General features: G+C 41.4%; 1 protein-coding gene across 2 annotated transcripts in view; it reads left to right on the forward strand.

The window, feature by feature from the left end:
• The window catches only part of uhrf1bp1l (UHRF1 binding protein 1-like), a 62288-nt gene that overhangs the window by 5291 nt on the left and 32331 nt on the right, over positions 1-24666 (forward strand). For both annotated transcript variants that reach the window (XM_034673373.1, XM_034673372.1), the window contains exon 2: positions 19688-19850. In XM_034673373.1, coding sequence (XP_034529264.1) covers positions 19688-19850 — 163 coding nt within the window. The remainder of the gene's footprint in view (positions 1-19687; positions 19851-24666) is intronic.

A 24666-nucleotide genomic window follows, 5' to 3' on the forward strand; every position in this document is an offset into this window, starting at 1 on the left:
AATTTGCATCGTCTGCTGCCTCTGATCGGCATGCCCTTTGTCGTCCTGGCCGTGCGCGTGTGTGTATGTATGTGTCTGCGTCTCTCCTTGTGCTCTCTGCGCAGATGACTGTGCATGCCTCTCAGCAGCATTAGCATCAGCACTGATAGGAAATGACTCGAGGAATTGTGATGTCATCTGCCATTTGGGCTCGCCATCTGATCATCTGATTGGTGCAGGGGCGCCGAGCGGAAGCTGACCTTGTCCGACTGTCGGCCAATCGTGCGCTGTTATGAGCGAGGACGTCATGCTAAAAGTGCTGACGTCAGAAAGCTGAGTCAGCATCATTCCGTACACTCGGGTATGTTTGCAGAAACATCAAGCCATGCGATGCAGCATGAGGGCATGTAGCCATAGGTATAGGTTTGTCTTCGAGCTATAGTATTCACACACTCATTGCAGGCGTGCTTACACAGCTACAGGTGATGTTGTGTGTGTCAACATGTCACCCCAGCCTCTGTGCTGTGCTGTAGCAGAGGACGCATTTCTGTCCAGTGAAGAGGCCAACTTTTTACACTTCATTGACTCAGAAATCTGCAGTACATGTTCCTCTTCTTGCAGAGACAAGGGCACTGAAGCATGCATGACATATTAAGCTACTAGAGAGGGCCTTTTTTGTGCACTGTGGACTGTAAGAAGGATCGTTGTGTTTGTTTTTTCAGCAGCACAGACGAGTCCTCTAATGTTATCGACAAACCTGATTGGTTCAGTTTTTATTCCCTAAATGTGAGACAGTGTTGTAGATCGAACTCAGGTAGCCCCTTGGGGTGATTTGATGACAAGGAGTGTGTTTGTCTGGTTTAGATTATCGACAGGCTCATGGCCCACAGCCAGACAAAAGCCAGATCCTATTACACACACACAGAGACACACACGGGTGGACATAGATTTGGCTTGACATAGTGAGGTCACATTCTGCCTTCTTTGTACTCTCAGAGAGAGATTTCACAGGATGGTGTGAGGTCGGGCTGAGCACAAACATGGAGCCAAGAGTCTCCTTTTACACAGCTGTACCCAGGGCGTAAAATGAACAACCACCAAGAGCCAATGGCGGTTAAAAAATTAGTTTGGCGTGTAAAACAAAAACACACACCCGCCAGTGGCCGATGGAAAATGTTGTACTGCATGTGAGGTTTTGTTTTCGTACTTTCGCCCATTTCTGGTGACTGTCAGGGTATTTTGACCCTCGCGGCGCGCTGTACTTATGTTGTGATTCAGTATGTCGGGTACGGCGTGACGTCAGCTACTGGAGTTCTATTCATTCCCTTTGCTTGAAGAAGCACGGCGGGAAGAGCGTTTTGAGGAATATGTGGCGACACATTCCCGGCGTGAAGCCACCACAAACAAAAAGGATAAACAAAGAGGAAGGAGACGATCAAGAAGAGGAACAGACAACTAAACGGAGTAATGTCACTATACGACGTTTCAAAGAAAACTGGAAAATTGACGAGGCTGGACAACCTCGGTCCTGGCTGACTTATGACCTGACAAACCGAACCATGAGCTGCAGCCTTTGCCACAAACACACAAAGGATAAACAGAAGCAAAACCCATTTGTTGTTGGCACAATGAACATGAAATCGGAAAGTATTAGGGACCATGAAAACTCAAAATGCCACAGTGCCATTATTTGGCCGGTAAATTTTTGAAGGTCACTAGCAAATTGCAGATGAGGTAATAAGTTGATTTTATTACACCCTGGCTGTACCACTACCAGGTATGATGGCAGGAGAGAGTGAGCTCCAAGATGAGGACTGGTGACTTTGAATGTTTCATCTAATGAAATGGCGCTAATGAACCTTAAACGTTAGTTCAGTCAGACAACTCACGTTTAAATTGTTTATTGTAGCAGCAAATACATACTCATGTTTGGCGCCCAGGCTCCGGCCTCATCACTCCCTGCAAAATAAGTTAAATGCAGACATTGAGGAGTGATGAGCAAAACATACTAAACACCCCCCGGAGCCTGCAGGTGGATGCTGGGAAGGCGGTGGGGATGAAGAAAATTTCAGCAATAGGCATGCAGCAGCAGAGGCGTTGACAGGCAGAGGGAGAGATGGGAGATTTTCCCAGTTTAAATAGACCGCCAATTTGAGAGGCAGAGGGCAGGATTGGATGATGGTTATGAGAGTGGGACATGTGACGTGTACAGCATTGCAGCTCGAGTTGTCTGCCTGAACTAGCTTGCAGGCGTCGCTCCATTTGCCACCCAACATAAAGAAATAAGAATCTACAAACTTAAACTTCACAAAAATCTCATCTTACACAAAAGACCTGCTTCCTGTTGGCACCTACAGAAATTATAGATTAAAGAAGTTTATCAGATTATTAAATTAAGACCTGCTAACAAACTGTTTTCAACTTTCACTGAGGAGAAAAAATCTGACTTAAGTGAAATAATGATGTGATATTTATCTTAATAATTATTAGGGGTGCAACGGATCAAAAAACTCACGGTTCGGATCAGGTCACGGTTTTGAGTCACGGATCGGATCATTTTTCAAGACAAATATAACTTTGTCCTCCATTTATTTTGTAAAACACTTTGCCCATTAAATAAAAACAATATTCAACTCAAATGGACTGCATGGGCAAAGCACCCTATCTGTGGGCCCAGTCCTGCCTCATCCACTGCATTTCATAGCATGGCAAGTGAAGGAGCAGAGGAACTTCAAAAGTGTCACTCCATTCTTCTTTCAATCGCTGATTTTTACCGTCCACTTTTCTTTGAGCAGCAAACTGAATACACAGTTTTCGTGCATTGTAGGGTCCTACAGCTGGCAAAGTGCCAATATGCAAACTGCTCCATAAACGAAAGTGAAAGTTAAAAATTGCACTCGCAGCATTGGACTCTAAGTGACCCAGTAACAGCCTGTCTGCGTATCGTTGACATGGAGACAAGTCCTGGTAAACACGAAGTGATCTGACCAAAACACAGAGTGATGGAATAACAGTTCGGGGGCCACAAATAGGCGGCCGGATGCGGCCCGCGGATTGACGGCCTCTGGTCTAGTGGGTGCGCAACGGAATTTCATAACGTGGCTCAATCACATTCGGCATTCACTGTATTTCACAGGGAAACCAAAATGCTCCCATACATGTGACTTACAAGATGCAGGAGGGTTTTCAAGTCCTTCTGCTCCTGACGAGTGAGTGTGGATTACACGTGCGGTCATTACGTGAACACGCGCAACTTTTTTCATCAACCGATCCGCGGACCACGTCCGTGCCGAACCGTGGAGAGGCATCCGTACGGATCACGGATCAACGATGATCCGTTGCACCACTAATAATTACTGTTATCGACTGATATGAAAAATGTCATCGTGATAACATCTTTTTCAATATCGCCCAGCACTACTCTAGGCTGATCATAAAGTTGTATGGAAATGTATTCATGAAGCGTTAAATGGATGAAAACAATCCAACAAGAAACATCAGTCCTCCATAAAACCCATCCAACCTCATCTTGCAGGAGTGTACTTCACTAAGTTAACTTTTACTTCCTTTATTCATGTCGCATGGGTCCTCCAATTGTACCAGCTAATTTTAAATTTTAATTTGAAAAGACCCCCGTCTTCATCCTACATCCTGACTACAGAGCAAATTTGCGCTAATCACTGTCACAAGACCACCACAGCACAAGAATGTTGGAGCCTGTAGAGCGCATAACTTACATCCTCTGTCAGGGGTGAACTGTAGGTAGTTCAAGTCCTAGAGAGATATTTGCTTAGAGCAAATTTACTGGTAGACAAACTTGTACAGAACCCAACCCTCTGAAAGAGCTTATGACCCGAGAGATTAGTTTTACTGTCAGGCTGGTATGCAGGGTCCATTTTGTGGTTAGGTTGATGACTCAGACAGCCTTCCTACTTTCCTAATGTGTAACATTCATGCCACAGACTCAGTTTGCATCCTTTCATGGGGAGTATGTTGTGTTTGACAGATGATACATTGCTTTATGGATGTAACCTACTCAGCATTTTGTCATTCAGACTAGATTTGGCTGTTCAGTGGGAAGCTTAGACTATCGGTTCCTTTTGTATGTTCAGACCTGAGCTCTCAAGATGTGCCTTTTTGGTGAACATTTAGTAAAGATAGCCAACATGTCAGTAATTGAAACATTTCCAGTTAACCTATTTAATTTTTACAACCCTTCTCCCATTTGCTAGATGAAGATACAGCCAAACTACGCCGCACTATGAGGTTCCACCATAGACTGTATAAAATATGGACGTAGTATCCGTGACGTCACCCATCTGTTTCTGAAGAGCTGTTTTGAGGCCAGTCGGCGGCGGCAGCCATATTGCTGCTGTCGAGTGAGTGTGACATAAAGAGGTGGGCTTTGAGTTTCCTAGCCAACAGCTAGAGTGTTCCCGCCTATCAATCAAGTCAGCTGTGCCTCTCATTGGAAGACTTGTAATCTCAATATCTTCGAAATTGCTGCGTTAGAAAAAAAAAAATATATTATTTAAATAATCATCGAATAGATGTCAATAATTATCGAATAGATGTCAATAATCATCGAATAGATGTCAATTATCATTGAATAGATGTCAATAATCATCGAATAGATGTCAATAATCATTGAATAGATGTCAATAATCATCGAATAGATGTCAATAATCATCGAATAGATGTCAATAATCATTGAATAGATGTCAATAATCATTGAATAGATGTCAATTATCATTGAATAGATGTCAATAATCATCGAATAGATGTCAATAATCATTGAATAGATGTCAATAATCATCAAATAGATGTCAATAATCATCGAATAGATGTCAATAATCATCGAATAGATGTCAATAATCATTGAATAGATGTCAATAATCATTGAATAGATGTCAATAATCATTGAATAGATGTCAATAATCATCGAATAGATGTCAATTATCATTGAATAGATGTCAATAATCATCGAATAGATGTCAATAATTATCGAATAGATGTCAGTAATCATCGAATAGATGTCAGTAATCATCGAATAGATGTCAGTTCATCGAATAGATGTCAATAATCATTGAATAGATGTCAATCATCATTGAATAGATGTCAATCATCATTGAATAGATGTCAGCAATCATCGAATAGATGTCAGTTCATCGAATAGATGTCAATAATCATCGAATAGATGTCAATAATCATCGAATAGATGTCAATAATCATCGAATAGATGTCAGTAATCATCGAATAGATGTCAATAATCATCGAATAGATGTCAATCATCATTGAATAGATGTCAATCATCATTGAATAGATGTCAGCAATCATCGAATAGATGTCAATAATCATCGAATAGATGTCAATAATCATCGAATAGATGTCAATAATCATCGAATAGATGTCAATAATCATCGAATAGATGTCAATAATCATCGAATAGATGTCAATAATCATCGAATAGATGTCAATAATCATCGAATAGATGTCAATAATTATCGAATAGTATTTTGGCTTGAAATGTCCGTCCCTACTAGCTACCAGCAGCACCTCATCCTGTGCTGGATGATAGGACTGCCACAGAAATGGACCGTTAACGGTACAGGTGTGCCGTGGAGTGTTTACGTTTACTGTGTACATCTTCAGCGCAAGGGATCTCGATTACAAATAATCGTTGAATAGATGCCAGTGATTTATCGAATAGTATTTTGGATTGAAATGCCTGTCCCTACTTGTAAATACTAAACACTCACTGAATCCTAACTAAAAACAAGCCTTATCCAAGAAGACTAAGCTGCTGTGTTCACAGCCTCTCTTGATGTCCAGGAGTGTTGGCAAGACTGATTTTTAACACTAAGCTGCTTTGTTTAGTGGTTTTAATAAAAATGACTTTGTATTTGGAAAGAAGAGACCTTTATGGGTCATTCAGCTCCTGGTGACAACTTTGTAAAGGCTGAAGTCACCTAACCTTAAATGAAGTGGCAGCTCAGCTCGCATTCCCCTTCTGACTTTCTGTGTCTCCTGAAGAAGAGCATTTGGGAAACACTGAGTTTTGATCTGTTTGTTTTGCACACGGAAGACCTCCATGACTTATCTTAATAAAGATCCCTGACTTTAAGGTTGCACCCAGGGATGCACCGATCCTTCTTTTTAGGTCCCGATATCGATACCTGGGCTTTGGTATCTGCCGATAACGATACTAGCTGATCCGATTCTGGTATTGATTTAACAATCTCTATTCCTTGATTTGAGGAGAGAATCATGTTTTGGCAACTTCAGGCTTTTCTGACTTGATGGTGAACTGTACCTGGGGTCCAAGTGCTAAACCAGAGGCTGGAATCCCTTTATTTCAAGTATCCGGAACAATTAAATCCAATAACCTGTCCGTTTTTTCACACTTTGAATCCATTAAAAGAAAGTTTCTTGCTCTTTTTCAGTCGGCTACAGCTCATGTAAACTTCCTCCTTTGGGCTTCCATTATATTTTTCAGCGCGACTTCCATCCATTGAAACATTACCGCTGCACATGTTGCAAGTTCCCGGCGGAGTTGTTAGCAAAAGAAGCGTGACATGCACCTAAACTGCAGAGCCTCTGTTGTTATCTTCCATCATGCTCTGCCAGGCAAAATGCACAGACCGACTGGCGCTGATGACGCACATGGCTGTTGTAAACACAGAAAAGCGTAGAACTGAGATGAATAGATCTGCCATATGGATCGGCGCTATATATCGGCCCTTTGTCACAGATATCGGATCTAGCTTTTTGAGTCTGATCTAGCCGATATCCGATACCAGGATCGGATCGGTGCATCCCTAGGTGCACCCCTATGAATTCATCAAGAGAGCTGGAGTCATGTAAGTAGAGGGAGCTGTTTTCTATTCTAAGGCGTCTGAGGTTGAGCTTAAAGGATTGTGACCCAGCATCATAAACCCGCCATCCATTGTGTTCACGCATAACTTCTCCACCAGTGAAGATTTATCTCTCATTGTGGTGTGAGAGATGAGTCCACGTCTCCTCTCGTCGTGTTTGTCATCATGATCCTGCTCACACTCTCCACCCTGCAGTAGCTGCGTAATGATGCACCACAGCGATGAACTCCACTCTTCCCGGTGTTGGTGCTCAGTGCTGGTGGGAAGGCTATTACGGCATGAGTCATGACTGAGTGCCTGGCTGTGGGTGTCTCATCAATGTGAAGCTGTGAAGCACTTCTCTGTGTGTGTGTGTGTGTGTGTGTGTGTGTGTGTGTGTGTGTGTGTGTGTGTGTGTGTGTGTGTGTGTGTGTGTGTGTGTGTGTGTGTGTGTGTGTGTGTGTGTGTGTGTGTGTGTGTGTGTGTGTGTGTGTGTGTGTGTGTGATGGAGGGCGACATTTGCTCGGGGTCCCTCGAGGCCCTGACGCCCTCTGCTGCCATGTCACAGAGATGTCAGTTTTCTCCTTCACTCCAACTTTTTGACCGTCTCCACCGGGTCATGAATATTCCAGGACTCTAGCCTGCCAATAAAATCCCACTTCTCTTTGACAGGTTGCCTGGGTGTTATTGGATTGTTGCTTCCATTGACGTGTGTGGAGGAGGTTTCTGGAGGAGTTTTGATGCATGTTTTTTCTGGTGTGCAGATACACAGACCAGATAGAATTAAAGATATCCCTTCTAATAATACATCAAGATTATGCGGTCTTTCTCATAACTAGGGGGTGTGTATTTGTTTTTAGTTTAACTTGCACACAACAAATGGAAACGCACAAGTCTGACTGAGTTCTTTGCACCATGCAAGATTGAATGCCTTTAAAAGGAAACTTTGAAACCTCCAGTAGTCTCACTTTTACATTTTCATGACTCAGTAGATTCTCTCTCAGCAGTGCCCTCAAACTACCCAGCTGCTCAAATCTAAAAGGGAAAGAAGTCAGCTATATCGGAGATGAAATCATCAAAGTCACCTTTAGAGGTTATCTCTTTGCTACAACAACCGGAAACAACCCTGACCTCAAAGTATGGAGTCAGGAAACTCTGCATAACGTCTTGTACTTGTAGCTGTGCAGACATGAAACTGAAATACACTAGATGGAAGATCTGAAGTGTTAAATATTATGTTTTGAAAAGAATAACAATGGCGTACGAGGTTAAGTCAGACATGGGGTGGGACTCGAAAACCAAATCCGACTTTAAACCGGTTCCAATTGATCAATTGCGTCGGAATTGTACACCTCAAATGTTATCGATTCTTCTTAACAATTCATTTCCCAGCCTGACGTCACGTCACGGTACATTGCATTACGTCACACACTCTGTGACGTAAAACTCCTTGGTGCAAATACCTCAAATATGCCGAAGCATTTGTCCACTCGGCCTCAAAGATTAGGGTTCGCGTCGGGCCGAAGTGGAGAAGGGTTCCATGTGAACATGTTCTCGTCTGGGAGGCGAAACCCCTGCCTACCTCTTCCCGTTCGGAGTCGGGGTGCTTTCCCTCAGGCTCCAGGGGCCAAGTCCGGACTCACGCGGCCGAAAATGAGGCACCTAGAGCGGGTAAAATACCTCCGCGATAACCCCCGGAGGAAAAGCGTTTTTCCTCTCCAAATTCAAAGTCTTTTGATAAGGAATTGGATTGATAAGCAGAATTGACAATGGCACTGACATTGATAAAATCGTATCAATTCCCACCCCTAGTCAAACATATTTGTGTAGCATATTAAAAACAGTGTGAGCTGACCAAAGAGCTTGACAGACAGAGGGAAATTAAAACCGCAGATTGTGATGATTCAAAGTGCTTTACGTGCATTCAACGGCTGAGCTTTCAAAAAGTGAATGAGTCGTCACATCTCATGTCAGGAAGCAGTCGGTTCCACAAATGAGGACCTATATCTGAAAAGACACTGTAACCCTGAGCTGATCAGAAAAGGATGTGAATGCTTGTGATGGCCTGAAAAGTTCTTATCTAAGAGGTTTGACTTAAAAACAAGTCATACAATTTTGATATCAAAAGTAAAATCAACAGAGGGGTGGTGTGCTCCCTCTTACATGAACTAGCTAGAAATCTAGCTGCAGCATTTTGCACATTCTGCAGATGTGTGATGAAGGACAGACTGACCCCCATGTAGAGGGAGTTGCAAACGTCCAGGCGAGATGTGAAGGAAGAAAAACATGGATTTGTTTATCAGTGTCTTTGGAAGTAAAAAGATGTCTTCATTTCTGGCAACAGCTAGCAGTCGAAGAAAGCAGCTCCTCACCACGGAGCTGATTTGTCTTTCAAATGTAAAGACAACATGAACACACCTCTGACCTTCTAATTATAGCTGAGTTAAAGCTCCTGTGAGGAGGTTATGAAACAACCTGAAGTGAATACTGATGCCTCATTATGACTTACAAAAGTAAATAAGACCATCAGAGACATATATGTAAAATGGGTGTAGTATGTGATGCTACAAAGTGTCATCTTCCGGTCTCAAAATATGAAGCCCATGTGGAGGTGTTGTAAACTGCAGTTCTTTGAGCATCTGCTTGAGGCTGGCTGCAGAAACACCAGAAACCACATACACACCAATTCAAAAAAGAAGATCTTTGCAGCATTAATAAACATGTTTACAGCCTGGTTCAAAAAACGGCTTGGCTCTACATAGCTAATTTCTCTATCAGCACACACTGTACGGGGGGGGGGGAATTTTTCTAAAGCAACAGTTCAGAAGATAAGATTACAAGTTTTTGCCCAAATAAGGACATGACTGACTTGACTCCCGGACGGGAACACATAGCTGTTGGCTAGGAGGCTCAAACTCCGCCTCTGTACGTCACACTATGCCTGGTTGAGTTCCGCATTTCCAATATGGCTGCCGCCGTCGATTGGCTTCAAAACAGCGCTCAGGAACAGATGGGTGACGTCACGGATACTACATCCATTATGTATACAGTCTATGGTTTTGAACAAAACAAAGAGATAGACTCACTGCTCTGTCCACAGGGGGTACCAAATTTAACACAAACTGAAAATTCCTCACTGCAGCTTTAAGTTGTTTGTGGTATCTACGACAGTCAAGCCTGAAGCTCAGCACAACACTCCTAAAGATGATAGAGTCCAATGAGAATATTAGGTGAAAATGTTAGACAGTGTCAGCTGGTAATTCAGCATGGGTCACACATGGATGTGCTTTTTTATTTTTAGTTTGTGTTTTATAGTTTCCAGTTGATTTAGCAGCACACCCACACTGCAGGCAGTCTGCCTCAAAACACTGCAGTGCTGCTGTCCTCCCAACAGGAGAGCAACTGAGGAGAGAGAGCCCATAAAAATACTTGCAACCATCAATACTTGTTCACATTTAATGAACTTTCTTCAGCTAGGTTGCTGAATAGCTTGTAAAAATGGAATAAATGAGCTACACTCTATGCTACACTTTCCTGTCGTGTCTCCAAAAGCCTTCCATAGACTTCCGTGTTTGTGTTTAGGTCTGAGAATCTCTCTGATACTAACTCAAGACTACTGAAAGAGTTGTCAGGTTTTTTTTTATCTTTTCCTTAGCAGGCTCATTACACCCTCCTGCCGACACTGAATGGACTGGTGAAGGATTTAGAGGCTGATTTAAAAGTCACATTCTCCGTTTTTTGTTGTTGTGGAGCCAAGTCTGCTGCTCGGTCAAATGAGCAGTGGCAGGAAAACCTCAGCGTCAAACCCCAGAGGAGAAGAGCCCTTCTTTTAGTTTTCTTTCTTCAATCTTTGGCTACTACTTTTCTACACTCTTACTCTTTCTTTCTTTGCGTTGCCACCCTCTTGGTTGCTTAAACAAGCCGGTTGCCCCGTTTGAGTCACTCATACTTGATTTCTTCAGACTCCTGTTTTTGTGGGAGTGATGTCATCAGACTGTGCCACAAACGCACTGTCAGAGGTGGAAAAAGCTGACAGTCTCTCTCTCTCTCTCTTTTTGGCTTTTTCCATTTCCATTGGTGGTTAGGAGAAAAAGTGAACGATCAGCTGACTTCTGCAGACGTCTCAGAGTCCTATGGTCCTATGGTTATCTATCCTCCTTTTATGGTTTTCATAAAGTGGTTAAAATAACTTTTACAGAGATTATTTTACTGTTGAGTGCCATATTAGGGCCCGAGCACTGGCAAGGTCGGCGACGGCCCTATTTTAACCCTAAGGATTTTTCTTTCTTTCTCTCTACCTAGTAAATTGCCTTTTTGGAGCCTTAAACATGCCCTGAAAACTCACCAAAATTGACACACTCATCAGGCCTGGCGACATGTTGATATTCGTTTGGTCCCTTGCAAGAAGTCCCAAAATATGGCTCAATAGCGCCCCCTTCTTTCCAACTGGCCACCCCCGCAATGCAGTTCAACTTACATGCATGACATTTTTTCCACATATCTATCAGGCCAAGACCTACAAAAAAGACACCTAATGTCATGGTCAAATCCCAACAGGAAGTCGGCGATCTTTTTCCTCCCAATTTTTCACTTGATTCGTCAGGGTACTTATTTTAAGAAATCTTGCCCTAGGCCTTTTCTCTGATCAAGTCCAAACCAAGGAAAAATGTCGAGTGGCAGACATTCAGGCGATGCATGAAATGCACTTGTCTCAACAACAGGCGGCAGTAGCTCAGTCCATTGGGACTTGACTTGGGAACCGAAGGGTCGCCGGTTCGAGTCCCAGTATGGACGAAGTATGGCAAGTGGACTGAGGTTCACTTGCCTGGGCACTGCCGAGGTGACTTTGAGCAAGGCTAGTTGATGGCAGCATCACTCTGACATCTCTCCCTAAGTGCATGTCCACTACATGTGTGTGCTTTGTATGTATCTACCAAAAGCTGTGCGTGTAGCATGACTGAAAAATAACACTAGTGAAAAAAGTGAATTTCCCCATGGGGATTAATAAAGTACCTTCTTCTTCTAAACAGGAAATGGATTTTGGGGGGCTTTAAAACGCAAAAAATCTCACCAAATCGGCCACACACAACGGCCGCGCATCCTTTATATACATTTCGGGACTCTTGTGAAAGAAATTCAAAAATCTGCTCCAAAGTGCTCCCTAAAGGGTTAACAAAATGGGTAAAATAACCGTCTACTGGTGCCAGGCTGAACTGCAATGTACACTATGCTGATACCTGCACGAGTATGCTCACAGTTCCAGCCTAGGCCTCATAAAGTGCAGCACAGCAACACCTGCTGCATGTCAGGCGGTGGCGCACATCAGGTGGTGCTTGTGTGAGGGCCCGTTCATTGCCGCTTGCGGCTTTAATTTTCAGTTTGTAGTCCTAATCTCCCTCAGGCCTGGATTTGGTCTGGTGATCTCTACACTGCTGACTAGAATAAAGGTTGATGTGATGAAAGGGGAAAAAAACCAAGGGTGTGTGTGAACTCAATACCCTCCTCCTGCGTCTTGCTGCTGTTGGAATCCCTGTGTGTAATGTAGCTTATTTAGCATTGATGTTTGAATAGCTGATGAGCAGCGTATAGTTTGATCACTCTGTTGGTTTATTTATGACTTCAGAGGAAGGAAGGAGGAAGCATGTAGTGGCCCAGGGGAGACGATTAAGGAGTAAGGGAGTGAGAGAAGCTAGCTGGCTCGCTTGGTGATACTTGATCAGGAGCAGGGATGAATATTTCACTGGTCACGCAGACTCCTGTGACAGTGTTTTTCTGCCTCTCAGTGTGTTAATGCCTATCAGAGCACCTGTCTTTAATAGATCATCTGAGTTTGTGTGTGGGAAAGTGTGTTTCATGTGTCCAGTTCCTCATTTCTGTTTCTGATGTCTGCTGCTGCTGCTGAATAATTCACAGGCACGTTTGAATCAAAGAAGAATCAGCCAGGAGAAGGTGTTGAGTGGAAAGAAGGAAGAATTTGACAGACTGAATCATTTAAAGCGTGGGCAGTTGAATCACAAAGCGTCGCTCATCGGACAGAGTTTCTCTCGCACTGCAGATACAGAGTCTGTGAACACCTTGCGGTTTCTCCAGAGATCCTGAAAGTCAAATCAAAACTCAGACCATCAGAACAAAGAACCTTTGTCCAACGACGAAGTTACTGAGTGACTCCATAATCATACATCATTACTTTGTGATAGCTGACATGAAAATTATCCTACAGAATCACAGCTATTAAGTACAATTTTGAAGTAATTCTTCTTTACGTACTCATATTCCTGGCACTGTGTGCACCCCTGAGCAGGATATGTTCTGATCTCCATCAAGGAGTTTAGTCACATACCTGCTATGAAAAATAAAGTGAAATTCACTCACAGCAATTAAAGAGGTACAAATGAAACAACAGAGAATAACAGAGCTGTCTTTCCATTCGGTCGAGGTAGATGGCTGTCTAATATGAGTCTGGTTCTGCTCGAGGTTTCTGCCTGTTAAAGGGACGTTTCTCCTCGCCGCTCTAACTAGCTAAATACTGCGAGGTGCAATGCTCATGGTGGATTAAGCTGAGATAAGATCGAGTCCTTCAGTAAGAGGGGATTAGATCTTATCCTGTCATGATGTTGGGTCTTTGCTAATCATTTAACATAAAGTATGGTCTAGACAAGGGATACACCAAAATGAAAATTCTTGGCCAAAACTGAAAATGAGAAAACCAAGGCCGAAAACAGAAACACCAAAATAAATGATTATGCTAATTATTAGTAGGGAGACCGGGGACAGTTGTAACACGGGTCAGTTGTAACACTTGCACTTGCTCCAATCAGGAACAAGTTAGGAATCACCTGATTCACTCTGCACATGCTCAGTTTAGTTGCAGCTAGTTTGTATAGCAGTTTGAACACACTGGGTTAAAAGAGCTCAAAGTTACAGACAGAAATGTCAAAAAATGTTACAACTGTCTCCGGTCTCCCCTACCATTGTATGTATGGCTCTGACTGTGTACTAACCTCATTAAAATCAAGGATCTCATTGAACATATCAGATAATGAGGATGCATGCCCCTCATCTGGTTCAGAGAGACAAGTTCTTTTTTCTGCGCTGTGTTCTCCTTCCTGCGCCGTGCGCTTCTTTTTTTCCAAGCGTTCTCCGAATCCATCGTGGCCTGGATCATTTCTTGTGCGCGCTGCTTTATTCCCACATCCAAGTAATGATCTTTATAACGCGGATCAAGTACAGTCGAGATGAAGTGCAGAGGATCCGAATAGATCTCAGTGAAACGTGTGCTGACAGACTCTAAGAGTGAACTTTTCATTGTTTTCACTCCGTGGTCCGTCTCAACCAAGCGTGCCGGATATGGCCCTGGTGGTGAGGCTTTCAGCAGTGTGACTGCCCCCTGGTGGCTGGCTGCAGTATAGGTCAAAAAATCCGTCTCCCCCATTCATTTGAATGTGGGAGCAGTCAAACTTTAAAAAATAAATACACGTCGTACGAATGTTTCTCACATCCGTATGCTGTGGTTATATGTATATGTTAGTATGTGAGTGTTTTGTGTCCAATGCCTCTTTTTTCTGAAAAGTTTCTTTTTCGTTAGTTATTAGAGTTTAAAAAACGGGGTTTTACTTCCGGGTTTCCTTTGACTCACAGCTGCCGTAGAACGAAACTTCAAAGGGCACACAGCGTCTTGTGACGTTACACTGTAGGGCGGAGCTTATTACAAAGGCTTCACAGGCTCTGGCTGCACAATGGCTGCGCCCAGGAGAGGGATTTTTTGGCTTCAGAACTGTACAACGGGAAGAGGCGGAGCAACGCTGTCCATTTTTATTTACAGTCTATGGTCTCAACCTCTTTGCTTAGAAGACGCTTTAGTGCTGCAATTAAAGTCAGAACAGATGCAGACATGTTGGCCCTTATGCAGACAAGCACGTACTGGCTGCGGTTTTTGCTTGCGTCATCACAACATTCTGTTTCGGCCGTGTTGTTTCAGAGATAAAGATTCTCGGCTGAAAATGGTCCAAAATTGCATTATCTGTTTTCGGCCGAAAATTTTTGGTGGTCGAATTTTCAGTGCACCCCTAATTGAGATGAGATAAGATCGAGCCTTGTCAGTAAGAGGGGACTGGATCTTATCCTGTCTTGGTGTTGGGTCTTTGTTAATAATTTAACATAGAGTACGGTCTAGACCTGCTCTGTTTGTAAAAGCGTCTTGAGATAACATTTGTTGTGTTTGGCGCTATACAAGTAAAGATTGATTGATTGATAAATAGATTGATGACTAGTCTGCAGTCAGTTGCAGCACATTTACAAAGTGTTGTTGTGAACTTCCTCAATTTAGGTTCAGCTTGATTCGATATGCACACTGCACAATGCTCTGTCAGCTTTTTGATGCTATGGCCCGCTAACACCCGTCCGATTAGCTGCGCCTGTATGCTTGGTGGTTGCTCAAACTTGAAGTAGTTCAGTGATATTTTAATTCTGTTCAACACAAAAGACATAAAAGCACAGCGATGTCACTCATTTCCATCACAGCAGTAGAAGGAAGCAAGAAGACACTGCGACATCTTTAGTACGGTATGCAGAAAGGGACAAACGTTATTTATTGTGCATCCCTTCATTCTGCAATATTTAGACAATGACAGTAGCAAGGAAAGGCTTCCCTTGAACAGGTTGAAAGTGTGTCTGGTTTTCAGAGAGAGGTGGATAGAGACAAACAAGTCTCTGTCCCCCCATCACCCTCTCTTTGTCAGACTGGGAAAGCTCCATCCTGTGAACTAGGGATGTACATTTTAAGTATTTTCCGTGATCGATTTTTGGAAATGTTAACGATCAATTATCGATTAATTGATAAAAATAAAAAATTATTATTCTTACGTCAAAAAAAGGCCAAATACGTTGTTTTCCCCCTAAATTGTATTTTCTACAGCAACAAAATGCATATCACTGACGGGATTGAATACGGGCACACGTTTGACACGCAGATCAGGCTCATTAAAATATTCTCCGCGGACATAATCTTATAAAGTGAAGGCTCATAATACTGACAGAAAAGTACTTCAGACTCACAGTGTCCAATTTTCTGTCTACTCGTTCTTATTGAGAAAAATAAACATGTGTATTCGGTCAGGTGTCAGCCAGGAGCGCAACCGGGTCATAATCAGTCCCGCTGGAGAAAAGCCCAGACGGATCTGATGTTGCTGGTCTGTAAACGTAGCGTACCAGAATTTCCCACCTGTCTGTTGCCTTTGTATCCAAAGGTGGAAATATCCTGTTTAAAGCTGTCAACCTTTGTGTCCGTGTTGTTGTTGGCAGCAGTTTTGTATTGATCCTCTTTTAAAAAGCGCACGTGGAGACCTGACGCACAGTCGCAGCCGCCAGCTGAGCATCTCCGCTGTGCGCAACACCTTTAACACCTTTAACATGCTTTAAACTTAAAACACCTCCCTGATAGATGAGTGTAATATGAGACCACATGATGTTTGTTCCACGTGACGTAAAATTGATAACAAAAATGGGTGTTTCGAGTAATTTCTTAACAGTCAATTAATCGATAATCGATTAATTGTGGTCATCCCTACTGTGAAGGGCAACTTTGGAGCATTTTTGGGAATGATATTTTAAGCAGGGGTTGTGTAAAAGAGGTTAAATATAAAGAAACAGAAGTGTGCATCATCCTCCAGGTAAGAAACCACAAACAAACATTTGGAAAGCTGAGATCTGGAACACACTGTTATAGTAGCACGGTGTTCCAGATCTCAGCTTTCAAGATCCCGCATCAGTTTTCCTACGTGTATGGCATCATTTATACTCTTAAGTAGGCTAAGCATTGTTCTGGTATCACCGCTGAAAATCTGATATTCTATTGCTACCAATGTTCGAAGATTTGGACTAATCCCCAGCACTTATGTGATTTAACGGGCACAGTCACACACACTCGGAGTTAGTTAGACTTTGTGAGTAATGTGCGTTGGCTGTGTGTTACTCTGAGCTTTGATCCGGCCCTATTTACAGATAGCATTCTGTTAAGTGTGTGTCAGATTAGCTTGGTAACGAGATTAACTCTGCCTGTACTGTATGTTATGTGTGTGTTTGAAAGCGAATGTGTCTGCAGTGTTTTTACACCTCCAATGAAATCTATACTCTCGCAGTTTTTCAGGAATTCTACTCTGCTGAGAAACAGCTCAATAAAAGTTGTAGTGAGAGGCCTCTCTGCTAATGAATAACTAATAACCAAACTGAGAAAACGCTCAGGTCATGGACATTGAGTTTGTGTGTTTAGGTCTGTTTACTGAAGCTACAGAGCTAACAGACTGAACACACAGAATCACTACAACATACAGAGACACAGGTTGTAGTGTCAATATTAAACTATTGCTTTAAAAAGAAGCCATCAACACATACAGCAGGGATACACTTTCATCAGTTGAGTCCTGTCCGTTATATCAACCTCATTATACCTTAATAATAATATAATATTAACATTGTATTGGCGCCAATAGACCTGAGTATAAGCCCCCCCTCCCTAATTTTGAAGACTTTTTGAAGACCAAATCTTTTCTTTGTGAAAAGAAATGATATTAAATTGGCACATCAAAAAAAGAAAATAGAATAGATTAAGTGTTTTAAATAACACACTCTCAGCTCTAGTAAAGGGCGTACAGTCACATTATCATCCACACACACATTTTTACGATGCTCTTTATGAGCTCACTACCACCACCACCTTCAGACATTACACTCTGTGACTCCGCCTTTCTTGGCTGCTTGATAGTTATTCACCATCCCTGCTGTATTGATAAGAAACAGCATCATAACACTGCCTCGGTATAACTTGGCCTACTTTTGAGCCCCTTGTTTTTGGACAATCACCGTGTCGCACCAGCTTTTACCCCCTGGGACTGTAGTTGTGAGTGACAGCTGGTCACAGTCATGAGGAGAACACTGACCCTGAATATGTAAGGGATAATGTATGGTTAGCAGGTTATTATGGTTAAAAAAAAGAATCCTGACATTCTTTTTTCCATAACAACCTGCTAACCATACATTATCCCACTTATTACCCGGCTACTAACTTAAAATACAAACACGTTGTCAAAAAACATGGATTAAAAGATTATTGTATTGATTTAAAGTTATTTATGTACACAGTTTTTAAAAATAGTCCCAGTGATTCTTAAAGGCACTATGAGGAGTTTTTCACCAGCTGAGAAACAGACTGAAACCAACACTGATGCCTCTTTATGACCTTCAAAAAGCAAACAAAACCATAAACACAACACTGATACCTTCTCTGTTGTCATTTTTAATGCCTTATACCACTCAGTGGGGGTAGGTGTCAGACCACATGATTGACATTTGACTTTAGAAACCTCCTTTGTTGGCTGTTTTCATTGCAAATAATCACATTGAGTGATACACCTGGCTGTTAAAAGACAGCAGGGTGAGGTTTTTGTTGAAAACGCTAGTTTTGCATGTACAGAACAAGAGATAAGAGGTATCACTTTGACCACAATGGGGCACCAAAATTGATATAAATCAAAAGTTCCTCACAGCAGCTTTAAGTTTCTTTTTAGAGATCGGTAACGTAAAGTGGCTCTCACCTGCTCCACTGCCGCTGCTAATATTGCTGCACAGGATCCAATATGTAAATGTCCATGCTAACCGGAGCTAACGTTTTAGCCACATTGCTTACCAATATGACGCTAACGGAAGCTAACGCTTTCCCCTCACCTTGCGGTCTGTGGTGTCAGCAAGCAGAAGCAAAAAGTGCCAGAACTGTTTTCCGCGGATTGATTTGACATGACGTGTGATCAGGTTGCCTTTGGCGTTGTTTATGTTAGTGAAAGTTAATAACCACTATCAAGGGGTTGTCAAGGGGTTTTGACCAATCAGAATCAAGCTTCTTACACAACTGGAAGATCAGTAAGAAAGCCGGGTAATAAGAGATGATACCACTTCTCTGCTCCTTTTCTTTCTGTCTTTAAATCCTGTACAGGTTATGGATTTTGAATTTTAACATTTTAAAACTCACTGTTAGCTTAGGATGGCCAGACAACTCCACGATCCTGATTTCACTATAGCAATTCCACAGACGTAATCAAACGTGACCTCAGAAGCCAAACAATCATGGAGGGTGGTCCACGTCGTTAGCTGCATGAGACATTATAAAGGCAATGGTGGTGTTGCCATAACTCCACAAGCTGCTGTAACTCAGCTTGTCTGACTCCACCCCCTGACGGTGGTTACAAGCATTAAAAATGACCTCAAAGAGATGATCAGTTTTGTCACTGATGGTCTTGTTTCCCTTTTTACGTCATATAGAGGCATCAGTAACAATTTCAGTCTGTCTCATAACCAACTAAAAACTCCTTACTGAAGCTTTAAGGGTAAACTACGGGGAGCAAGAGTATAATCAGTCACAATGCTCAAACATAGAGAAAAAAAGAAATGTTTTCTTTACTGAGGTTCAAGTTTATGTAGTAATATATTTCCATCCTTGTTGCTCGGTAATTAGTCTCAGATTATGACGACAGCAGGAGTTTTTAACAGTAAATTACAGGCTTCTTTTTGAGTATGCTATTAAAAACCTGAAAGTTTGGGTCTTAAGTATATCTTATTCTAAAATCAATGGTTGTTGCTGGTTTTAAAATGCCTCTTGCATAAACAGAAGCTCATATTTTAAACCATGAAGAACAGAAACTAATGTGTGTTGTGTTGGAAAGGAGCCCCTCTATCCTCATCGCAAACACAAAGCAACAGTCGGGGGTTTGTTCGGCCGGCCTGTCGCTCTGCCAAGAACCTGTGTCTATAAATATCCCCGGGCTCAAAGCTGAAATGTTGTTTTTTTTCTCATCTGTGCCTCATAGGTTTGCTAAAAATCTGTCTCCGGACAAGATCAACCTGAGCACACTGAAGGGGGAGGGCCAGCTGACCAACCTGGAGCTGGACGAGGAGGTTCTCCAGAGCCTGCTCGACCTGCCCACCTGGCTCGCCATCAACCGCGTGGAATGCAACAAGGCCGCCATCAGGGTGAGAGACACTGAGATGTGTACATCTTGTCTTATTGTAGGGGGAAAGTTCAACTAAGGAGGAAACAGCTATCCTGGCTCTGAAGTACTCACATTAAAGCTATTATTTCAGTCTGGGCAAAGCTAGGAGTATATGACAGTTTACAGGTAGTATTGTGCCTCACTGTTACTCAGCCAGCTTCCTGTAATGGTTGCCTGGCAACTGCTCAGACCGAAGAAATAGTTTGGCATCATACTTTTAACAAAATGATCAGTCTTTGTTTTCATGCTTCTGTTTATGCACAGACTAAACAATGAGATCCGAAATGGGAAGTTTGTAGATGCTGAGCTACCATTTTCTGTTAGTTTCCAGTCTCAACTTATAGCAGCTTTATAACTCACACAGATATGATACTGGAGGCATAAATACAGAAGAATATGTTCCCCTTTTTTCTACCAAATCATATTTGAAACAATGTACTGAACTGATTCAGATGTTTTATTAGTCCCTCAAATTGAGCAGCAACTACAAAAATGCCCTATTTGTCTTTTTGAGCTTGTACAGAAAGTATAAAAAACACAATGTGGAATCCTTGCAGCAAAAACTGTATTTTTCACTACTCACACTGGAAAAAATGCCCCTCCAAAAACAGGGGAAAAAACACTTATTTCATGGTACTTCTACCTTGAAATAATCAAAAAAAATCTGCCAATAAAACAAGTGAAAATTTGCTTGGTAAGATTTCTTAAAATAAGACGTAATATTTAGAAAACTGTGATCTTAAAATTAGCAGGGAAAACTTATTTTAGGCAATATTTTACCAGTGTTTTAAAGCTTAGTGTCTCAGAATAAGACAGGAATGCTAACAATTAGTATTTTTTCACTCAAAAAAATATTTTTTGCACTAATACATTTCATGTCAACTTCTTCATTTGAGATTTATTCATCTTAATTTGAGTTGTATTATAGGTTATAGGTCTCAAGGTTTTAAGAACATCTTGTACTTGAAATATGATTACAAAGTTTAATTTGAGCATTTTGAGATATAATGTCTTCTCATAGTGAGCTGGATATACTAATATTCAGTCATGTTGTTTTTTAGGATAAGCCAGTTATGCTCTAAAGTAGGTGTTTCATTGTGTGCATGTAGTTTGAGGATGTATATTTTTCTCTGATTTAGAATAAACAGTGCCTGAAAACTGTAACCCACCCTTAAAAACAACTTTTCTTTCTTTCTTTCTTTCTTTCTTTCTTTCTTTCTTTCTTTCTTTCTTTCTTTCTTTCTTTCATCAATGGAGCTGTTTTCTGACAGATTCTCCAATAGAATGCATTTACTTAAATCAAGTAAAGGGTTTGTCTTAAATCAAGATTATCCCTCTTCTACAAATAAGATCAAATGTCTGAAATGTAAAATAAACCTTGTTTCTTCTAAATTACAACTCAAAACAAGATCATTTCAAGATTGTTTGACTTAACAAGATATTTAAGATGTCTTAAAACAAGTCCCTCTATCTTGCTCAAATGTTACTTGTTAAGTAAAGTCATCTTAAATCAAGTGGGATAAGACAGTTTGACTAAAAGTGAGACAATTTCACTTGGTAAGATTTTGAGTTTTGCAGTGACAGTTCGATCTAACATGCACACACACACACACACACACACACACACACACACACACACACAGTGGTCAGGCCCTGATGTGCTCCTGCTGTCAGCAAATGTGTAAGCGCAGCCTCAGACACACCCTGGAAACAATGAATGGAGCTGCGTAGCTCGCTTCGTGACTGGACTTTTATACCATCCAAGGTCCACATTCCTCCACCTCTCTTCCTCCTCCACCTCCTGACTTTTCTCTCTACTCTTCCTCTTACCTTTCTGTGCTCATTTATCCCTTCTACCTTTCCTTTCCCGTACTCCTCTAACATAATCTCAGGCTGGTAGACTCTTATTTACTCAACTTACTTGCTGTGTCATTGACAGTGTGTGTGTCACACTCAAGCAGTGTTGAAACTGCAGCATAATACCCACATCATTACAGTGAGTGTGTGTGGAGCATTAGATTTCTCAGCGAGCAGCCTGGCCTCAGCTTTCGGCTTATTGCAGCGTTCAATGTCAAACCGGTAAAAAGGAGAACAGAGATTTGTATCTCACTTCCTCTGTGGGTAGATCCTCATCTCTTCTTAACGCCTTCCTGCTGCAGAGAAGCTTAACGGCCTTTTTAAACCCCGTCACCAACATAATGAAGGAAATAAAAGCTGCTTTATTGATTTTTTGGCTGTAAATATCCGCTGTTGATGACTCAGAATGACACCCCCTGTTGGTGCCTCCTAGCATGACAGATGTAATGTGAATTAGATGCAGCCTTAATTTAATTATAGCAGCAAATCCTGAACACTTGTTGTTTTATGACGTCTCACTGAACGACTCACTGCAAGTAAGCAGAAGCATTTAATCTCTTTTACCATATCATTTGATTTTCTGAATGGAGAGGCCACACATTGAGATTTAACCCAGCTGACTGGGACAAAGCGCCTCTCAGTCCAGACTCAATGGGCCTCATTCAGCAACATCTTCTTAAGAAGGTTTGTACATGTATTCTGAAGTCTACCTCAGATTCATAAACAGCAGTATTGTTGGCACAGGTCTGCATTCTTAAAGTGATGATTGCCATGTCTTTGTAAGTTCAAAGCTTGTGCTTGATCTTTCAAATGTATCCCAATTTATTAGCTGAGAATAAATCCAAGATCAGACAACTGTGGTGAGTGTCTGCATCTTCTTAAAATCTTCAAACGAGGGTTTTAAGAACACATTTTTTTTTTTTAAGAATGGTTGGTGAAGGCGCTGTTACAGGTCACCAATACAGTTTTGAATGCAGGAGTCTCTGTAACATTAATCTACATCTCTATGTGCTTTTAAAAGTCATTTATCTGGGTCCTTTAAATCATATGTTACCTACAGCTAAATGTTATCTGACCTACAGTAACCTCTGCATCATCAGCCTCTGTTGCTTTCTGCTCTTTACTTTAACAAGGAAGAGATTTGGCCTAGCGATCTAAGTGCGCGCCCCATATACAGAGGCTGTAGCCCTCGTCATAGAGGCCACAGGTTTGATTCCAGCCTCGACCATGTTGCCCCAAAAAATATCGCTTGAAAAAAGAACAGTTGAATCCTTACTTTGTGCTGCTCGGTTCCCGGCCCGGCCCATGTCCTGTTCTATTTTTACCACTCTGATTGTTCGAGTATGAGACAACCTGCTCACTGTCACATATAAGATTTGACCAAGCAGACCCACTTCCCCTTCACTAATTCTTTTATTTTATTATCAACTTTTTTTTTTTTTTTTGAATATTTTATTTTGCTTTTCAAATTTAAACACGTAGACAGAAAATAGACTTATACAAAGGACATAAAGGAAGAGAAGGAAGCCTACAGTATGAGAAGAGATAATATTACAGACAGAATACAGACAATAGGTAGTTCCAGAATAACGATTTAAATCAATAGAAAAAAAGAGTAATAGTAAAAATAATAATTAAAAAAAAAATTACAAAAACTGACGAGAGACAGAAATGAATCTTCAAGACATTCTCAATACAATTTTGTTATACAGTGGCACAGTCAACAATGTGAGATGGCCGGTTTTCCATTTAGTCCAGGTAGGGTTGCCATATCTTATAAAATGTTTTACTCCTATTTCTCAGACTGTAAGTTATCTCCTCTAGCAGAACACATTTATTAATTTCAGAGAGCCAGAGTCCGACAGGAATGTCCACATTTGATTTCCATTTTAAAGGCCCTGTGAGGAGTTTTGAAGTGGCTGAGCAACAGACTGAAAATGATACTGATGCCTCTTTATGACCTTCAATAGCAAACAAGTCCATCAGCAACAACACTGACACCTTCTCTGTTGTCATTTTTAATGCCTGAAACCACCCTGAGGGGGTAGGTGTCAGACCAGATGATGGACATCTCGCTTCAGAAACAGCCTTTATTTGACTGTTTACATGGAAAATAATCACATTGCCTGATGATCTTGACTGTTGAAGACAACAGGATGAGGCTTTTGTTGAAAACACTACTTTTGCATGTTTAGGACAAGAGATAAGAGGTATCGCTTTGTCCACAAGGGGCGCCAGAATCGATACAAAACAAAAGTTCCTCACAGCAGCTTTAAGGCAGTGCATTTTTTGGATTATTTTTATTTATTTTTTTAATTATTATTATTATTATTATTATTGTAGGAGCCATGAAGGATTCAAGTGTTTATTGTATCTTATTTTTGAGGTTTAGGGTAGTTTATTGTTTGTCTATGTTTGTTGTTTGTTTACAGTATGGTTTATTGTGGGGTCAGTTATTAGGTTATTTACGGGTCATGTGTTAGGAAGCCTAAATGAACTGAATATCCCCGCCCCTGTTTTCTTTTGTTTGGAGGTAGAGAGAGGGGGTGAGCTGGGTCTCCGTACTTTTTGTTGACTGCTTATTATCACTTATTTTCGCTATTTTCTTTTGTGCACTTTATCATGAGTTGATTATCCTTTTTCGATAATAAAAGGTTCGACTTACTTTTTTGTGCATTAGTGATTTTTGCTTTTAGTGCATCCGTCACATAACTAGGCCCAACCTCAGCCTCTCAGCAGCTTTTGGCTCTTCATAGTCACTACACTTTATTATTATTATTATTATTTTATTTATTATTATTATTAATATTACTTTTTCCTACATTGTTTGAATCTATGTCCTCATTTAATTTACAAATAATCACAATTGTTTTCATTTGTCATCGATGCGTATATGTGTATACACGTACATATGTGTAATAATTCATTTGTTTTTTTGT

The sequence above is a fragment of the Notolabrus celidotus genome, chromosome 21 (assembly GCF_009762535.1).
Source record: "Notolabrus celidotus isolate fNotCel1 chromosome 21, fNotCel1.pri, whole genome shotgun sequence".
Classification (NCBI taxonomy): Eukaryota; Metazoa; Chordata; class Actinopteri; order Labriformes; family Labridae; genus Notolabrus; species Notolabrus celidotus.